General features: G+C 51.7%; 9 protein-coding genes across 9 annotated transcripts; 4 read left to right on the top strand and 5 right to left on the bottom strand.

Moving 5' to 3' along the window:
• Nucleotides 1-337: 337 nt before the first annotated feature.
• J4E84_000805 (uncharacterized protein) lies at nucleotides 338-991 on the bottom strand (the record flags this gene model as incomplete). Its single annotated transcript, XM_049383440.1, has 1 exon — nucleotides 338-991. The coding sequence occupies one exon, from the start codon at nucleotides 989-991 to the stop codon at nucleotides 338-340; it is 654 nt and encodes a 217-aa protein (XP_049248958.1).
• Nucleotides 992-1,357: 366 nt separating this feature from the next.
• J4E84_000804 (uncharacterized protein) lies at nucleotides 1,358-1,882 on the bottom strand (the record flags this gene model as incomplete). Its single annotated transcript, XM_049383439.1, has 2 exons — nucleotides 1,358-1,495; nucleotides 1,559-1,882. The coding sequence occupies 2 exons, from the start codon at nucleotides 1,880-1,882 to the stop codon at nucleotides 1,358-1,360; spliced, it is 462 nt and encodes a 153-aa protein (XP_049248957.1).
• A 1,032-nt stretch (nucleotides 1,883-2,914) lies between these two features.
• On the top strand, nucleotides 2,915-4,756 carry J4E84_000803 (uncharacterized protein; the record flags this gene model as incomplete). Its single annotated transcript, XM_049383438.1, has 1 exon — nucleotides 2,915-4,756. One exon carries the CDS (start codon nucleotides 2,915-2,917, stop codon nucleotides 4,754-4,756), a length of 1,842 nt encoding a protein of 613 aa, XP_049248956.1.
• Nucleotides 4,757-5,096: 340 nt separating this feature from the next.
• Nucleotides 5,097-5,703, top strand: SMD1 (mRNA splicing protein smd1; the record flags this gene model as incomplete). Its single annotated transcript, XM_049383437.1, has 3 exons — nucleotides 5,097-5,110; nucleotides 5,162-5,211; nucleotides 5,372-5,703. 3 exons carry the CDS (start codon nucleotides 5,097-5,099, stop codon nucleotides 5,701-5,703), a joined length of 396 nt encoding a protein of 131 aa, XP_049248955.1.
• A 365-nt stretch (nucleotides 5,704-6,068) lies between these two features.
• Nucleotides 6,069-7,424, bottom strand: J4E84_000801 (uncharacterized protein; the record flags this gene model as incomplete). The annotated part of the gene is made up of 3 exons (XM_049383436.1): nucleotides 6,069-6,432; nucleotides 6,496-6,674; nucleotides 6,753-7,424. The coding sequence occupies 3 exons, from the start codon at nucleotides 7,422-7,424 to the stop codon at nucleotides 6,069-6,071; spliced, it is 1,215 nt and encodes a 404-aa protein (XP_049248954.1).
• Nucleotides 7,425-8,136: 712 nt separating this feature from the next.
• Nucleotides 8,137-14,885, bottom strand: POL2 (DNA polymerase epsilon catalytic subunit; the record flags this gene model as incomplete). Its single annotated transcript, XM_049383435.1, has 2 exons — nucleotides 8,137-14,224; nucleotides 14,275-14,885. The coding sequence occupies 2 exons, from the start codon at nucleotides 14,883-14,885 to the stop codon at nucleotides 8,137-8,139; spliced, it is 6,699 nt and encodes a 2,232-aa protein (XP_049248953.1).
• A 462-nt stretch (nucleotides 14,886-15,347) lies between these two features.
• J4E84_000799 (uncharacterized protein) lies at nucleotides 15,348-15,948 on the top strand (the record flags this gene model as incomplete). Its single annotated transcript, XM_049383434.1, has 2 exons — nucleotides 15,348-15,612; nucleotides 15,671-15,948. 2 exons carry the CDS (start codon nucleotides 15,348-15,350, stop codon nucleotides 15,946-15,948), a joined length of 543 nt encoding a protein of 180 aa, XP_049248952.1.
• A 634-nt stretch (nucleotides 15,949-16,582) lies between these two features.
• On the bottom strand, nucleotides 16,583-17,347 carry J4E84_000798 (uncharacterized protein; the record flags this gene model as incomplete). The annotated part of the gene is made up of 1 exon (XM_049383433.1): nucleotides 16,583-17,347. One exon carries the CDS (start codon nucleotides 17,345-17,347, stop codon nucleotides 16,583-16,585), a length of 765 nt encoding a protein of 254 aa, XP_049248951.1.
• A 162-nt stretch (nucleotides 17,348-17,509) lies between these two features.
• Nucleotides 17,510-18,054, top strand: J4E84_000797 (uncharacterized protein; the record flags this gene model as incomplete). The annotated part of the gene is made up of 3 exons (XM_049383432.1): nucleotides 17,510-17,728; nucleotides 17,786-17,885; nucleotides 17,933-18,054. 3 exons carry the CDS (start codon nucleotides 17,510-17,512, stop codon nucleotides 18,052-18,054), a joined length of 441 nt encoding a protein of 146 aa, XP_049248950.1.
• Nucleotides 18,055-18,694: the final 640 nt, after the last annotated feature.

Raw genomic sequence — 18,694 nt, 5'->3', positions numbered from 1 at the left:
AGCTTGCCTGGATGCTTTGGATGTCATGGCTATTTGTGTTTTGACGTTTGCGTTTTATACCTCTTGTCTGGATTTTGTGGGCGGGTGTTGAACCGGCACGTGTATATAGTCGCACTTGATGTACTAGGAATGTCATCGAGCTCTTGGGATTCAAAAATGATACATCATGGATTGCAATAGGTAGCGCAAATACCCGAGAATTGTATTACTAGCTAGTGAAACATCCATAAGACCATAAGAGTATTAACTCCACAACACGTAAGGACCTTGATCAAAATATGCACCTTCATCATGTCTACCAGTCATGATTACCCAATGAAACCACCACAGCCTCAGCTCAGGCCGCAAACCTGACATTCTTACTGCTCTTCCTCTTCTTCCCCCGCTCAGTCAATACCTCGTCCACGTCGCGTTGTAGCTCCTGTGCGTGTACCTCATGACCTAAAACATGTTGCATATATGCCAACACATCGTCGGTGACCTGAAAAGAATGGTTGAGGAGGGCCAGAATGCTACTGTGGAGTTTTGCAGCTGAGACCTTGTCTTCTGTATTGTACTCTTCGGTATGCGCTAGTGGCCCGTTGTCGCTTTCCGTGTCGGGCGCCGCCTCCTCGAGAGATCTAGTAGATATTCTGTCTTTGTGTTTGGGGGACGCCGTGGGAGACGCTGCATGGGCGTTTGCTGTCTGAATTGATATATTGTCGTCGTCTGGTAGAGTGATCGGACTTGTAGCTTTGCCTAGCTGTGACTCGCTCATGTGAGAGCCATTCCGCGTCCTTTTGCCATGGATGATGTTCTTGGGGTCCTTGGGGTCACCGATGATGATGTTAGATAAGTCGGGAGAATCCTCCTCATGTACCCAGCCCTTCATGGACCGATTGCTTGCTGGTTTCGAGGCCGCCGTACTCTTTGTTGTAGGCTTCGTGACCTTGCGCTGGGTGTCATTGCGAGGCGTAGCAGAGATTGTCTTGCTGTAGCTGGACTTTGCCATGATGATGTGCAGTGTTCAATAGAATCGATCACTGAGATATGAACTTCAATTGAGAGAGTTAAGAAAGAAGGTTTTGTGCGTAAGTCATTATTCGCTGGTGGATGGGTTTTGAAGATAGTTGACTGTATGAGTCGAGCGAGGAGTGTGGAGCGGAACATGGGCGCATCTGGGCACGAGTTTTCCCATTGTGTGACACCAACACAACTCACGAGGCACTCTGACTGTTTACTAGCGGAACAGAAATGATTGCATGACTGTAATAGCGTGCGTCTGTCGAACCCTGCAATGAAGCCCCATCCACATTTGCACCGTACTGCACAACGGTGCCATGGTAATGTGACATTCGTTGTCTTGTGTACAAACTCCTTATTTCTTCGCGGCTGGTTTCGTAGGCGTCGATGCAGGCGCTTTCGCAGGTGGTGTCTTGGTGGCATCGGTCGGCTTTCCTGGCGGCTTGCCCTGGCTGCTGATAAGATCTAGAAGATGGTCTTCCGTCTGCTTGCCCTGTCCAGGAGTTAGCCAAAACACTCGCAGTATACTCTCTCAGCCTCCTTCTCGTTGACATACCTTCTCGGCATCAGTCTCCGCATCCCATCCTCGTCCGAACTTTGTTCTGAAAGCCGCCAATTTTCCGGCCTCATCCTCCTCGACATTGAGTAGTTTGTGTGAACTCGGGTTCCATAGCGGCGAGTTCCGTTGGTCCTTTGCGCTCTTGTATACGGGCTGTGGGTTTGTGGTTCGCAGGGTGAAGGAGCTGCCGTCAGAGAGGGTTACGAGTTGGGTGAAGGTGTAGGGTCGCTTGGGTCGGCGGAGAAGCGTCGCGTGTCGTACTTGATTCGTCTGGCGTACTTGAGGCTGTATCGATTGTCGGAGGACGCGCAGTGCGCCCATTGAGGGTATTGGAGACGCCATAGTGACTTGTGCTGGGGTCGAGTGTTGAAGTTCGCGAGGAAAGTTGCGGCGAAGAGGCGGAGGTCAGCCTTGGCCGATCTAACATTTCCATCTTCAACCCGCGCACTTCGTCATTCGCACCGAATTGCCCTCCAACAGTCGCGTCTTCTCGAAACATAGCGCGCTCCTGCCCCTCGGCGCATGAGGTCAAGCCGGAAGATTTTACTCTGAACATGGCGCTCTCGCAGCGCCCGGCTTCGCGCTTTTTCGCAGCCTTCTACAGATGGAATCAACATACTCGTTAGTACCTCAGTGCGCATTGGTACATATATACTGAATATCCTCTTAGAACGGTCAAGACCATGTGCAATTGCCTCTCAATACCCTCGTCGCGATACAAATCCCCGCAACGGCATCTGCGCCCCACGCTACTATAACACGACTCGTCTGCTGCAACAACAAAGTCACTCCCCGTCGCAATCGCATGAGGAAGAAGCGATAGGAGCTGGGGAGGAGAATTCAAAGATAACAGGAAGAGGAGGGGTACACATATTACGACCGGCAGAAAGTGTATCGGAGGATATAGCAAACACGCAGGAGCCCGTGGAAGAGCAAGATGCTGCCTTTGAGCTCTCTGAGGCGGAGCTGGGGGAAGAGCGACTCAAGAACTCGGTACGCAGAGTGATGCGTAACGTTCCGAGCTCGGTCGCAGTCCTCACGGTCAAAAGTATCGACCCCGATACTCAAAAACACGTTCCCATGGGCGTCGCCGTTTCTTCACTTAGCACCGTTACACTCGATCCGCCTACAATTTCCTTCAACATCAAACAACCGTCCAAGACCTTGGACGCTATCCGGGCAGCCAATGGCCTTTTTCGCGTTCATTACCCCTCCGCTGACAGAGGCGGTGCGAAAGTCGTCGATCTATTTTGTAGAGGGAACCATCCGGATGCCTACAATCTGCGATCAAAAGAGCTTAGACTCTATCAGCCTAAGCTCGATAAGCCTAGGCATCATTATGATCTTAGTAATATGCCTTCTCTTGCGCCGCAGGTATTGGGGGAACAAGTGTTGGCTGCGATGGAGTGCAAGGTCACCCATGAATTCCCCATCGCAGATCATGTTATCCTTGTCGCCAGAATCAACAGCATAGAGGAAAGGGCTTCCAAGGATCCAAGCATCATGTATATCAATGGTGGATACCGTAATCCTGCGGGCGAAAAGCTCTACACTCCTACAAGATCCACACAATCCGCAGCCGGTGAAGGCGTTTTCTCGGTATGGGATTATCCTTTGTTTCCCGGAGAAAGAGAAAGACAGGACTACATGGGGAAAATCAAGACCCTCATCAAAGACACCCCTGCCTTTTACGAAAAGCCATCTGCCGAGACCTTTAGGAACATCGAATCGAGTTTACCGTACGCTACAGGGAATTTCGGAATTGGTCTAGAGATTCTTGTCGCGGAGTGCCGAAAAGAAATGGGTCTCCCTGCGCGCTTGCGTGCCGAAGCGGAAGGACGACAAGTCTTGAGTGACTTCTACGGGCCATTGACGCCGGCAATGAGGACACAGATTGTCGATCGAGCGAAAAGGCTCGTTGCGTTGGATGCGCGCTTTCTGTCTCAACATTACCGCACTCTCCTATACAGCTTGGGCGTCAACCCTAGTAGCAGAGATCTCCTACCAAGCGACATCATGGAGCCTCTACGAGCAGCAAACTTAGCACCACCTTTCGACCCCCGCCGAGGACATGTCAATGGCGGTATCGAGGATATCATAAAAGTGGAACAGCTTGAGTTCCACCTACGAGGTTATCTTCGGAACATGAAATACGAGGCTGCGTTGAAAATGCCCCTAGACGCGGCCATGGAAGCCATCAGTGAACGCAAATTAGCGGCTGTATATTTCAAAAAAGCACGAGCGCGCTTACTCACCCAGACCCATCCTCAACTATTCGATACTTCAGTCATCGACATCGCTGGCGAGGTGACACAAGTAGAAGCTCGTGTAGTTCTATGCCGCTTTATTAAAGCCCTACAGGTCGACTCTGAAGTGGGCCTTCGAAAGCACATCTTCCAAGACTGGCATGAGCTTTTGCGCCGAGTCGGCGTAAATCCTACCATCACGGGAGTGGATGTGGGCTTTCTTATGGGCAAGATCCAACATCTGTACTATTCGAACAAATCGTTCAGTGGGTTTTCTGGCGCCGTTGAAGAGATGCTGCGACCTTGGTTTGTTCAGCAAGTTAGCTGGGAAGACCTTGAGGAGCGCGTCAGAAGCTTTGTTCAGGAGACCCCACTGCGCGCTACAGGATGGTCAGGCAGAGACAGACTTGCCGCTATGGGCCTGCGCTGGGATGCCACAGTTGCGCTACCGAGCAACAATCCTTCTAAGCAGGCGGGTGAGAAACCGCTGAACCGAGGCGTTATTCTGGACACGCTCGTAGCAAAGGAGCTGAAGAGTTACTACGGCAGTGGCACTGAGGAAGAGAACCATGCCATCGCCAAGTACTTGAAGGAGACGTACAGCTTCGACATCACACACAGACCGATACAGTACGAACCCGCAGCGCCTACATATCAATCCTCGAGTGATGAGATGCAACAAGCTTTGAACGCAGCTCCGGTTACTGCTCGAGAAGAGGCACAATCTGAGCAGATCTTCTATACACCAGACAGCATAAGCTCTTCTCGCAGGGCAGGCGGGTCGCCAAAAGTTCGGCAGATAAAAGCAGATCGGTCGTTGAAGATTACACGGCCTACTTCAGAACCTCGTACCAAGCACGAAGGTAAAGGCAAGCAGCGCAAGGGTGGCCAAGGGTCGGCTGAGGGACGTTGGGGCACTTACTCTTTTATCGAAGGAAGGAATGAGTAACGTGTCATTGTATGTTCGGTATGTATACTAGAATTATCGTACATAATTCAGAGGAGACGAGGAATTCATATGCTTCAGGCCGAATTTCATCCTATTGCTTGTGTAGTACAAGGTCGTGATGTTGATGTTGATCTTGAGGGCGTGAATTTCAGAGCACGTGACTTCGGTCACGGATTAACCTTGGTCCGTGCAGCCTGAAGCTCGATCGCAATTTCCTAGTCGGAGCTTCCCCGCGAGTATCTTCGCGCCGCAGCAGCTATACCATATCCAATCGCCGATAGCATAATACCCATACAACTACTCCGAGTTATACTACTGCCCAGGTCGAAAAGCAGCAGTCATGAAGCTCGTCAGGTAGGCTAGCCCTCAACTTCTGAGAGACTTGCAACTAACGGCTTCGCGCAGGTTTCTTATGAAGTGCCAGAATGAGACGGTCACAGTCGAGCTCAAGAATGGTCAGTAAAGCCCATGCTTCCTTCTGTTTTCTACTCTCGTCGCGTTGTTGTCTGGCGACAGCAGCTCTGTTGCGAGCGCGTCTTCTTATGGTTGCGCAAGCACGCTTTTACATCGAAACCTTCAGCTCCTTCCTGGAAACATGATCTGACAGGAGCGCAGGCACTATCGTAAACGGCACAATCACCTCCGTCTCACCGCTCATGAATGTCGCGCTCAGAGCCGTCAAGTACACGCCCAAGTCTCGCGACACCGTAGCCCTCGACACAATGACCGTCCGCGGTTCCACAATCCGTTACATCATCCTCCCCGATTCATTACCGCTCGACACACTTCTCATCGACGACGCGCCCAAGCCCAAGAACAAGGCAAGGAAAGAGGTCGGCGGTGGTGACCGTGGTGCAAGGGGCGGTGGCCGCGGAGGAGGCCGTGGACGTGGTGGAGGTGGTCGCGGAAGAGGCGGCGGTGGCAGGGGACGCGGACGGGGTTTCTAGGTGCAGAAAAAGACAACAGAGATTGAAGGCCAAGAAGATCACCCGCAGATGCGCATCACGGCGTCGCAAGAGGGCAGGGAATTGCGCTATGAAATTTGGAAGATTGAGATTATGGATTACTGCACACGACACCAAAGTTTGACGCGCAGTAGGATCATTGTTGGATCAGCTGCACGTACAGGAACAGTCCAACATGTGTGGCGGTCAAACACAAGGGTTGGTGCAAAGGTCGCGCCTCGAGAGAAGAATGATACCACATTGAATCGCAACACTTTACGGTCTTTTGCGAATCTCCGATTTTCTTTGCTATACAAACGTTCCCAGGCTACTTACAAAGCTAGATACGAATCGCCCGCGATAACCGACTACTCCGCATCATACGGTGCAACGGGTGCCGTATCGTTGACCTGAATCCCACCCCTCTTCTTCTCGTTACTGTCATGGAACGGCAATTTCCATCCACCCTCTCCCTCCGGCGTACTCAACCACAACCTCATCAAGTGCCTCCTTGGCGCCGGTGGCGCATAGTCTTTGTACGCCGTTCTGGCGTGGAATATATGGTTGTTGGACAGGAACTGGATATCGCCCACGTCCAGAATCATGTGCAGCGCATGCTTTTGGCATGTCTCCTCGAGAATGGTAATGGCGCGTTCTTGGGCCTCGGAAAGAGCGGGGATGAGACCTGCGTCCGAGAAGCGGGTCAAGGAACGGACAAAGTAGGGGTCGAATCTGTTGACGGTTCTGTCAGTCTGAAATTCTGAGGACTTTGTGGTTCTTCGGGCGCTTGCTTACTTGCTGTAGACCCTTGGATTCTCTCCCGTCTCGAGGTAGAAAACGGCGGTTTTGATCCATTCCTTCTGTCCCACGCTTGTCTCGCCTTTGCGGTCAAAGTACCAGATAGGTTGGGTGAGCAATTCGGCAACATCAGGGTGGTATTTCTGAAGATCATTCCACACTTCATGGCTACTGACCTGTACAAGCAACCAGTTAGCAAAACCGCATACTTCTGGAGATGTCTTGCGAACTCGGGAAATCGCAACATGACTTACAAGATCAGACTCTCCACCCTCCAACGCCTTAGCCACGCACAACAGCCCCACCAGATCTGAATCATCGGCATGGAAGAACTGCCGGGCATTTGTCCGATAAATCCGTACTTTATCGATCGCCGTGGCATCTTCACCCAGATCCTTCACATGTCCAAGCACATGACCCCGACTATTCTGACTCACAAAGTAACCCAGATACGTTCCGAGACCCATGTACGCAACAGCAGATTTCTGGTTTTCCCACTGCTCAACAGGCATACCTTTAAAGAGAATGAATCCCTTTCCATCGATCAATTCCTTTCGCAACGGCTCAAGGAACTTGGAGAAGTTGGGTAGTGGGAAGAGATCTTTGGTGATGCCTGTCAAGGGTGTTCCAGAAGCGATGAAGGTATCGGCTGCTTCGCTCATCTCGCGAATTTCGTCGGCGGAGAAGATGTGCGTCCAGCGTTCGGGGTTGGATGCGTAGTCTGTTTTGCTCCATGCTGTTGGGCCGGTGATTTCTTTGGGGAAGGCAGAGTAGGGTTGTAAGAGGGAGTAGATGGGCTCGTGTTGGCCTGATGTGCGTATTCCATCTGGGAAGATGGATTTGGGGGCTTTCTTTGTGGTTGTAGTGGTTGGGTCGGAGAGTGTGTGTGGTGCACTAGGCGAGGGAGAAGTGAGTGCTGGCGCCATTCTGGTGAAGGTTCTCGAGCCAATTGGACGGCAGGAGCTCGGTCTTGAAAAGGATAAGTGGAATTACGAAGAGCTGGGTATGTATGTCTCTTCCATTCCTCGAATGGACGTGATCAAGAAGGTTACACAAAAGCCGTTGAAAACACGTAAAAGCAAGATTGATTTGTCTATATATACTTTTATTTCCATCGATCCCTGCCTTCCTAAGCCTTGTCTCCCCCTCATCCCCTCATTCTGATGTTATCGCATCATATCTGAATCCATGTTGTTGTTTGCGATCATTTAGCCCCAAATGGCGTGCTCGCACGGCATCCCAGGACCAAGTTGACGCAAGCCCCGCTCCTACCTCCCATGTCTCAAACGTAATCCTTTCTTGGCTTTTTTGCATTCGGATCGCTGCTCATCACTGTTGATCAGAAATTGGCAGTGAGCAAGGATCGCGATTTTATGAGCTGATAAGATTGTTACAAGGGTTGGTTGATATATGTACGTCGGGATAAACAAGACGCGAAGTGGACGAATGGACGACGTTTACCCCACTTAGTCGCTCCAAACGCCTCTAAATGCTACAGGGCAGAAAAGCCCGGGAAATCGATATCAAAACCCATGCGGAGTAAGACCGAGGACGCCGCGCGCCCCGATTCCGCACACATGCCCAAGACAAGAACGCCGTACCGATCGATCGCCATCATACAGCAATTTCACATGCCCTTCAGAAACTCTCTAAACATTCCTCAACAACAGCCTCCAACATACCCAATGTATAGAATCTTGCAACATTGCCGTACACATTCATCTTCCTCTTGATCTCCTGCTTGTTCTTCGTAGCTACCCATTCGCCTGCGCAAGCACAGTGTTCCATAAACTCATTGCTGCGTAGCCTCTTGCACTTGCCGCACTTCAGATCTTGCGTACACCATTCGAGTACCATCTTCTGCACTTCGCCGACGAGTTGTTCTTCGATGCGTCGCTTGTCGTAGGTTGACTCGCAGTTGTCGCACTTCCATTTGGGAAGGACGGGGGCGGCATCACTGTCGGGAAGAATGACCGGAAGGAGAGAAGAGTCGCGGCAGAGGTCCAGGTCGCGTGAAGATGTACAATCATCACAGATAACGCCTCGGACGACGAGGGCGGCACTGGGGTTGGTGAAGCTGGCTTCCGCGCTGAACTCGCGAATATCGAATAGATTCAGCAACTCCTTTCGTAGCGCACGCGCTTCCAGTGAAATGGCACGATCCAAGCTTAACACTTGCATGATGCTCTTGACGAGTTGCAAGACTGGATTCGTGAGCTTGAGATGCGAGCCCGGAAGCTCGGGGAAGACATAGTCGGAAGCGAAGAGGGGATCTAAGACCTCTGCGTGTTGCTTCTTGGCGAAAACGTTCATCTGTTTCGACAGAGGTCTAGTGAACTGCTTCGGCAGGATCTGCGTTTGCTCGTTCGGATCGACAGTAAGTGGTCGGAGCGGGATCTGGGTGACTCTGGGTGTCGAGCCGTCTTCCGTGATGCCAGGGCGTTTCCGTGCGTGCATGAGTTCGATGAATTCAACGACCCAATCGTTAAAGGTAGGTTGGAACTTCGGCGGCAGGAACTGTGCAAGCTGCCAACACATGATGTTCTCAACCGGCTGTGTCTCGTCCTCGGTGACTTCGTTGCATCCTTTGCCTCCGTAGTTGAACTCGTCGTACCACACCAGGTAATCCCAGTATTCTTTGATCTCAAGCTCCATGAATTGGAAGAGCGGTTTCGACTTGATCGTCTTAATGATGTACTGACTGTACGCATAAGCGTTACCCACTTCAGCTTTAGTCGTCTGGAGAAGCAGGCGGTTCGGACTAGCAAATACGATGTGCGAACCGACACGCTTGAAATCCGTCATGAGTTGCTGTAGCGTCTTCTTCGACATCATCTGGACATAGTAGTGTAGTGCGCGGTCGTAGAGGAACGATCCCGGACTGCTGACCCAGCGGACGAGATGTTGGACCATGACATCGGCCATACTAAAGCCGTGCCCGGCTTGAACAGCTTCAACCCACCATGCCTTTACCATCTCTCGGAGGACGGTGATACCGGCGCCTGCAAAAGCGTTGTCTGACACGATGACGTGGGAGCCGTCACCCGTAGAATCATAAGATGGGTTGAAGGAAACAGAGTCTGCACCCTCAAGCTCGTTGACCAGAGACGACGACAGGATGGTGTTGATAGCGAGGTTACGAAGGTTGATGTCGATGCATACTGACGAGTATGTACCTGGGTTGTTTACCGACGGCATGTCCACCGTCTCCAGGGGCCCAAGAATGTCATCCTTCTCGTACCCAGCGTGATCTGGCTTCGCCTGACCAGACCACCAGAGTATCACTCGTTCCTTCTGCAAGCGTCGTGCATATGCGATATCGATCAGGAAGCGTGGGTCGTTGCTCTCCAGGTTACAGAGCGGGACGTCTCCATAGCGAGCAAGCTCCAGCAGATGGGCAACCCAGGACCCAAGATCAAGATAGTGGCCTACTAGTCGCCTGGCAATGAACGCCTGCCAGCCGAGTGGTGGTAGTTGCTTATCAGTCTCATCAGGGTGAAGCGGTAAGATGGGTAGTTCCTTAAGGATAGGAATGTCGTGGGAGAGAAGAGCCTGGTTTGGCGACTGCATGACCACAATCATGGGCCCGCTTTCGTCTGCCTTCATCTTTTTGACAATGTCCCCGACCTCAAGAAGGGCCTTCCGCTTTGTAGTCACCATCGTTGTCTTGAAATGAATGTCATCCTGGTACTCGATCATAGTCTGCCACGGTTCGCCGTTGCTGTCTTCCATCCGTCGTTGCAGTGCATCCCGGTAGATGCGGTCGACGTTAGGCATACCCTGAGAATCCTTGGACTTGTTCTGGATGACAATGTGCGCCTCATTCTTTGATGTTGAGAAGATACCATAGATGTTGCGGTCTCCGCTGCTGACGTGATAGAGGTATAGATAGTTGAACGGTGCCTCAGCCAGGTATGGCTCTTTTGTCGGCACCTTTCGCAGTGCCGACAGATCGAAACCTTGTTCAAGACCCTTTCCGAGCACACCCTTCTGCGACTCGTCGAATGTGCAGGTACTACCCAGCTCAAGTATGGCTCGTATATTGAGTGGCACATGCTTCTCGTATACGCCTTCGACACTGGAATGGTTGAACAATGCTGAAATACTGTTTGCTTCCTGGACGTATGTCTCTTCCGACATCTGGAGCTTGAACAGATGGATCGATGGATGCCCGTTCGGCAGAGAATGGTTGACGACCTTCTCCACAGAGCACCCACTAATCGAGACATCTGGAAGATCTTCACTCCTCAGGTTCAGATACAATTGTCGAGGCACGATGATCTTGAGAGCGTGTATCTTCTTGTCGATCAGAACGAAAGCTCTGACCTCGCCAGGCGTCTCGGTCGGTCGCAGCTGAACAAGCTGCCATGTACTGATGTACAAAGATTGAGCCTGGTTCCTGAAAAAGCTACCGATCGCATCGGACGCATCAACAGCCTTCTCTCCGAACAGTTGTCGTCTGCGCTTCCGTGCTTCTCGCTGAATCTTCCACTTCTGTTTCTGGTACATCAACCATCCGGAATAGTCCTTATCGATGCTTGGCATGACTTTGGGAAGTGCGGCGTATGGGTCGACAATAGGTACTGCAGGCTCGGGCTCCTTGCGCTTCGCCACCATCTTAGTGACTATGCCCTTCTTCATCTGGGATTGATTCTGCGTTAGCTTTGCAGAGCCGAAGTCTTCGAAATCCCCAGACAGCTTGTTGTTCGCAACGTTGGCGTCGCCGTTGGTTAACACCTTTTTGCTGAACATATCCGTCATCTTTGTCTGTTGGAGCTTGTCCTCCTTCTGACGGATCCTGCGGTCAAGCCAGTCAGGATGCGGCACCCTGGGAACGGGGTTTCGGACTTTCTGGTATGCTGCAGGGATGGTAATGAGCTTTTGGATGACAGATGCCAGACGTTCGCGATAATAATCCCAGTCAAGGATAGAACGAAGGTCCATCTCTCCGGGATCGTCTCGCAACCATTTCCTCAAGAAGTACCTTTTGACAGTTTCCTCTGCCGAAAAGATCGCCAAAGGAACGGCACGTTCAGTGACGGGAGCGTTCCTGGGCGTCTTGGAGATGATGTACTTGCAGTTTAGACCCTTGTCTTTCACCATCTGTTCGCCCAAAAACTCAGCGAGACGTTTGGCAGTTGTGATAGCAGTAGACTTTTGCGCTCCATACTCCTCCAACGTCTTCGTCATGCTCTTGTTCTCCACAATGAGATCGATGAGCTCTTCATCTGCCAGTGTCGCTCCACGAGTGTCGAGAATATCGAGCCATCGGTTGGCGACCTTCGCGACGGCTCCATACGTTTCTTCCAGTGTTGTACCTTCCAAGAAGAACTTGAAGATCTGAGCCTGGAAATTCTTGATGAGCTTTAGCTCACCACGACGCTTCACCTCAAAACCCTTCAGTTCCGCCAAGCTACCGTCGTGGTTGAACACAGCATAACGCTTCTTTAAGTTCTTATCCTCTTCCTTCGATGTCGGCAAGATCATGGCCTTGTACGGCCCATCGACTTCGAAGAAGATGGAGTTGTCGCTATGCTTCTCGTACCGGAAGGTTTCTGGGTCTACCAGTGTCTCGTACTGGTGGTTGGTGTACTGCGCGTGGACCAAGTGGTTCAACATCGTGCAAGGATACGAGATCGTCAGCTTCTTGCCGTTGCTGAGTTTGAAAGCAAAGTTTTCCGGAAAGGTCGCTGGTAGAATAGCCCAGATACCGTCGGTGTCAAGCTCCAGGGGTCGTCCAATGCGCTCGACTAGAGAGCGGGCCAATTGGATGATGCGGGCACCAGTCAAGCAAGTGACACCGGCCATCTCGAGGGAGTACCAACGGGATCCTTTTCGCATGACGTATCCGTAAAAGGAGTTGAGAATGACCTTGTGAGCCAACTGCATAGAGTCAAACAGAACAATCATCTTCTTTGCATCCTCAACTTCGGTAGCAGGAGCGCCGGCTGCCTTGAGTGCCTCCGTCTTGCCCTTCCAGACCTTCTGTTTGCCCTTGAAATCGTAACGTCGGTCACGGAAGCCACTGACGGTGTCGACGTAGAATGGGTTCTCACGCTGACAGATGATGGCCTCTCGCTCGATTGTGGTAGCATCGTGGACCTTGTGGTAGATCTTCTTGGAGTAGTCGGTCAGACGCTTCCTAATCAGAGTAGCCTGTTCGTCTTCCGATAGTTCTTGGAATGTTCTCTTTGGCGAATTGGGAAATCTTCCAGGGAATTGCTCGTTTTCCAAAGCATTTCGGACCATGTTGTATTCGTCGCGTTTAGCTGGGAGGTACTCACCTCTCCAAGCCCATGGCATTCGGCGATCGCACGTTTTTCCTGGGCGATTGAAGTCGCAAGCCGCGCAATTTGACTCGTCAATCATGGAATCGGGTTGTAAACGATTAGTTGTCATAATGTTCGGATACATAGATGCAACGTCCAAATGGTAGATGAGGGGTCGCTCGTTACGATTCGGTGTAGTCTTGAGCTGCATGAGCTTCTCAACGATCTCGGTCTTGATCTCATCGTAGTTGACGACGTCCTCTATCTTCTTCTTTTCTTCAACCTCGATGCTGAACTTAAGCGCCGCATCGAGATCGTGGAGCAACTCATCAATAGCCGTAGGGTCGACAGCGAAATTATATGCGATGTCGCTTCGGAACACGCCAGCTTCCAGCGCTTCGACGTGACCACCAACATAAGTCTCGGACTCCAGAAGATGGCCTTCCCAGAAAGCTTCCTTCGGCGCCTGATGCTTGTTCGGTAGGACGATGCCTTTCTGGTATGCCTGCACCATCAAAAGCATCTCGCAAAGGGTACCTGTACCCTTGCGCAGCGCGTCGTCTGGTCCGAGTGGTAGGATCTTGCACAAAGCGAAGATGAACGGGTGCACATACTTCATGTATAAGTAGTAGGTCGCGACAGCGTCGGAGACAGAGTACTCTGCAAGTGTTTGCGGTCGTTCAGCTGCATAAGGTGTCATGAGTTCCGGATCGAGCTCGTCGGGGTCGTATCCAAGCTTAGCCATAGTAACAGCCTTCAGACCACGACTTCCTTGAGGTAGGTAACTGTCTCGACTGACCCAAGAGAAGGCATCCATATGAGCACAATAGTCTGACTGATAGATGTCCTCGCTATTCTTTCTGAACCCAATTTCTTGATACATGTCGATACCCTGTACGCTAGCTCTTGCTTCGACGAACGGCCAATCGAAGAAGTCTCCGTTGTAGGTGACCATCACTGTTGGCTTAGCTTCCTTGATGTGTTCGAAGAAACGTTCCAGCACCCCCTTCTCGTCCGGCTCGTTGAAGATCATGAATGGACCCTGATATTCTGGTTTTGGCGTGTACTCAAAGTCCGAAATATCTTCTGATACGATTTCGCGGTTGGTGATGAGAAATCCCTGACCGTCGATCATATACGATATCATCATGATCTGATCGATAGCTGCGTCGGGAAATTTCAGCGGGAGCTTCGTTGTTTCGATATCGTAGGCCATGACGACGGGATCCGCTGGTGTAAGGCGGTCCTCTATGCACTTGATGCTTATTACGCCATGCTTGGCCTCGACAGTGTACCAGTTTCCGATCCGAACGTCCTTGTCGATAGCCACTCGCACGTGGTAGGGAACATCGTATTCCCGAATGTCTAAAATGAAGTCGCTCGCGTCAACGGTGGTCGTAAATCGTTTCTCGTATTCGTACTCGTCGTTATCAAAAAAGTCAAATGCGCCGTTGCCACTGTGTGCGTGTTAGCCATCGTATACGCAGAGGGGACGAGCTGGACTCACTTTGCAACCTCGGCATATGTATCCATCGCATTGACGTTCTTCTTGTTCTTCTCTACCACTGGTGCGACCGCTTTCCTGACAGCCAAGAGGTCGTTCACGTTGGCGAATGTGAGTTGCAAGAACTTTCTCCGGTATCCTGTCAGATGATTTGGCATGCTTAGATCCTCCTTCTCGACCGTCTTGATCGACTTGATCAAGCCCTCGTACGATTTTTTGCAGTATTCTTCCACGTCTTGTTCCCTGCCTTTCTTGATCGCCAGCAGAAAGTATGGGTCGTATTCGAGTGTCGCTTTGAATGTGTCGCCTTCGTCGCCAATGAAGTAAAAGTCTACGCCGGCTCTGCCACCCGGTACATCCTCGTCCTCTATTGTTGTCGAATGCATGTTGACGAGCCATCCCACTTTCTTCTTGCCCGAGTCGAAGCGTGCGAAGCCCATAGTCTCATCGATGCGGTGGGCGAGGCGCGTGGATTCGAGTTTCTCGTTTTGCGAGGTGCCCTCGCCGCTGCGGAGTGACGAGGCATCGACCGTCTTGGGTTTCCGCGGGCCGTAGGATGTGTTGCCCAACTTGCCCACCCGGCGGAAGGGCTGACCTGCGCGTCGTGGCGCCATGGTGTGCGGTGGCAGAAGGTAAAAGAGTATTAAATGCTAAGTATGCAGGTCAGGGTATCATTGGGACAGTGAAAGAGCGAAAAGACGGGGTATCGACAATTGGCGGTGGGAGTGTCTTGTCGAGGGTCTCGCAGTCCTAAAGGGTGGATCGGCAAATGCTGGACGCGACCTCGGGACGCGCGCGAGCGTGTTTTGCGCTTTCCCCGTCTGGGCAAATTGATTTTGGTGTGGCTGCGCACAGCCACACCCTGTCCCCGATCTCGTGGGATCATACATGCTGCATATTTTCGGGCCTATTCCGCATCCTGAGAAAGTGAACCAACTGCGACTCACCCTACCACAGTCGGAATACCAGCAACCAGCAACCACGACTACGAAAACTCTCCTCGAATCTCCAGTAGAGACACCGCGCGCGAATTTTGCCTCCCCCCCGTCCTCCAGTAACCCACCCATCACACCACCATGGCCGACGATACGCGGAATACCGTCGATTTGAATGCGCTGCCGCCAAAGCCCCGCGCGCCGGCAAACACTATGCCCGGAGGCACAGCGCATACAGCAGGCGGAGAAAAGACATCAGATGGCGGCCCTACATATATCGACGCAGTACGAAGTCTTGGGCCAGAGTACTACTTGAACTTTCACAAACGCCCTTGCGTACGAGACAGTCAATTGCAAGGACTAGCAGCTGGCTTTGCAGGAGGAAGTTTGGCCGCTATAATAGGGAGTACGTGACAAGAAACCCCTAGATTGCACTCTAGGGCAATGTACTGACAGCACCATAGAGCCCGTCATCACATCCTCCAACTGGGCCGTAGCAACCTGGTGTGGCGTCTCCGTCGTGTCCTACCAAGTATGCCAGTACTACCGATCCAAGGAAAAGGCCGGCATAAAACAAGCACAAGAGCTCATGGAGAAGAAGCGTGCGAGTATTGAGGCAAAGAAGGAGGCTCGGCGGAGGGCGAGGGAAGAGCAAGATCGACTGGAAATGGAGCGGAAGGCAGAAGAGGAGAGGAGAAAGAGCTGGAGTTATTGGTACCAGAAGAACGTCAAGTTCTGGTAGTGTTTCGCAGTCAGGGCGCTGGGGAACGGGCAATCTCACGTATAGTTGTGTATAAGAATATGTATGATATGTCCTGATGTGACACGAAATCGTATGAAACGATGTATGTGCTACTATTTGGCTTTGTTGATCTTGACAACATATCGCGCAACAACACCTCCTCCGGGAGCTCGGTTTCTTTATCTACCCATACACTCCTGCGTCAACTCCCAACCCTACTCCACTCTTCCTCCAGCTGGCCAGGATTATCTCCACTGTATCTCATCCATCACAACAACGGCCACGCGCAAAGTAACAACAGCTGCTGAGGCTGATCACTGTGTTGAACGCACCGAAACCGAAGCCTTCTTCTGGAAGCCAAACGTCTGGGAGATCAAGCGTGTTACCACTACCGAACTATCGCTGCTCGTCGCGAAGGCTCTTGACCTGGACGACAAGAAGACGCCAAAATAACGAAGGCTGACGCTCGCTCTCCTGCCTTACCAAAATCGAGTGGTCAAGTCGGCCCACCACAATCACTATCCTGATCGAAGGTCAACTCTGGTCGAGATGGACGCAAGGTTCGCTGCCCACGCTTCAACCCTCAGTTGAACCAAGTCCACTCGCGTTCTTGGTGCCAGGCACAGCTTCTTCCTCACTCTGTGTCTCGCCAGATTCTTACGATCACCAACTTTTCCCAACCCGCCTTCTTTCCGCTCGATCCTACCGTCTCCGCCATCCAGCCCGGACCCCAATCTCTTATCCGCTGTTTGACAGATTCCGGCTTGTTCTGCGCGCACAATAGCACATATGCGACACCTCGATCCGAGTTCAATAGTTCCGGTAGCTGCTCCAACATTCTATCGGTTACCACCATGCCATCCTCGCCTCCGGCGTACGACAGCTCTAGAAGGTACGAGTCCTGTTCGAATGACGTCGCTGTCTTTCCTTCCGGCACAGTGTTGTACTTGTCGTGGCTCGTCAGATCGGGCAACTCAGCTGGGACATATGGTGGATTGAATATGAAGACATCGACAGAGTGCGGTCGGATAGCACTTGCTAAGTCGCCGTTCACGACATCGATGAAGACCGAGCGTCCATTCTCCCGCTCTCCGATGGCATCGCGGACTGTTTGAGAAGCAGCTTTGCAGGCGAAGCTGTTTATATCAACCCCGAGTGTCAGCACATCGTGGCGACTGAATATGGTGCTTGCATTCGCAGCGACGAAGGCTAATACGACGCCTGATCCTACGCCCACTTCAAGCACCAATGGCGGGGTCGTTGAAGCATCGCCAAATCGCTCTTTCAGGTATGCGGTTTCCGACGCAGAAGAGAGCGTATCGAGTAACAGATATGAGTCTTCGGCTGGTTCGTACACGCGATCAAAACAGACGTGGGCTGTTGATGGCGTTGGCAGCATGGTTGCGATTTTGTTCGAGATCGGAGGTGTCGGTGTGGGCCAATTGGAGTGGAAGGAGCACCCTAGTCTAGAGTAGAGCCGAGGCTGAGGTCATCACTTCTTGAATGCATCACAGTTCCTCTGTCGCAATATTTTGAAGCTTCATCCGATTTTTGTGCCAGTATGAGAGCCTACACGCGGTTACTAGCTACAGCAACAGATGCAGGAGCATCTAGACCCTTTAGGCCAGCACCTGCTGCCTTGTTGCCGCCAATACCGCTTTACCGTCGCCTGCTACGCTCACATAGGAAAAGGCTGGGCGTGGAAGAGCGACTACTTGGTGACATGTACGTCAAGGCCGAGTTCAGAGCGCACAGGGACATCGACAACCCCGTGCAAATAGTGAGTTGCGATCAATTCAGGGTGGTGGCTGCGCATCACAGTTTCTGACATGGACAGATCGGATTTTTATCGGAATGGCAAACATATTGTCAAATGCTCGAAGGAGATTCATGGAAGGAAGCCAAGATGGACAAAGCAAAGATTGACAAGATGAGCGGTAGGTTTACCAACATGTGTAAACGTTGCCTACTGACTGGATCATAGATCAACAAATTGGTCAGCTGTACGAGCTCATGCAACAAATCAAGAACCAGGCTCAGGAGGACGCCGATGCCGAAGAAAAGCGTGTGGTTGACTTGCTTGACAAGAAGGATCCCAAAGAATAGTGATCGCGCCACGCGTGAATCACAACCTGGAATCCAACAACGATCAAGGGGCAAACGTGGCAGACTTCACTCCCAACGATGAATGCGTAAACACGAAAAGCCTCCATACTTCACATCGCACTCCAGGATGTACTATATATATCAGCAATATCAGATCAGTCTCCAGTATCCTCTACGCCCACGTCTGTCGCTCCATGATCGCACTCCATCAAAGACTCTTCGCTTCACGATTTGAAGCCCTCTTCAGCCCATCGCAACTACCAACACCCCTTCTTGGCCTAATCGTATCCTGCTGAGAGTGGTGGACTGTCGACACTCGACCTGTGTCGTCTGACTACCCGAGACCTACACCTTGTGCAACTTCTCTGTCCGTCCGACATGTGCGGCTGCACTCTATACGACTCGCCAACATGCGGTCATTCTTGGATCTCCATGAGCCAACCTTGCGGCTTTCTTTCTGATCTCCTCAATTGCCCCAACCGCCAAACCTATCAGACACTAATTGCACCGCCATACACCTGTCCTATTTGTAACGGCGGATTTGCAGATCGAGAGACGATTGAAATGGTTCAAGGACCTTGGGGTTGTAACCAGATGCTTCGAAACCACGTTGGTGGCAACTACGCGATCCCGGGTCAGT

Source organism: Alternaria hordeiaustralica (genome assembly GCF_023758085.1).
Source record: "Alternaria hordeiaustralica strain BMP 2776 chromosome Unknown scaffold_1, whole genome shotgun sequence".
In the NCBI taxonomy this organism is placed as follows: Eukaryota; Fungi; Ascomycota; class Dothideomycetes; order Pleosporales; family Pleosporaceae; genus Alternaria; species Alternaria hordeiaustralica.
The sequence above is the reverse complement of the archived record's forward strand: the minus strand, read 5'-3'. Positions and strand labels throughout refer to the sequence as shown.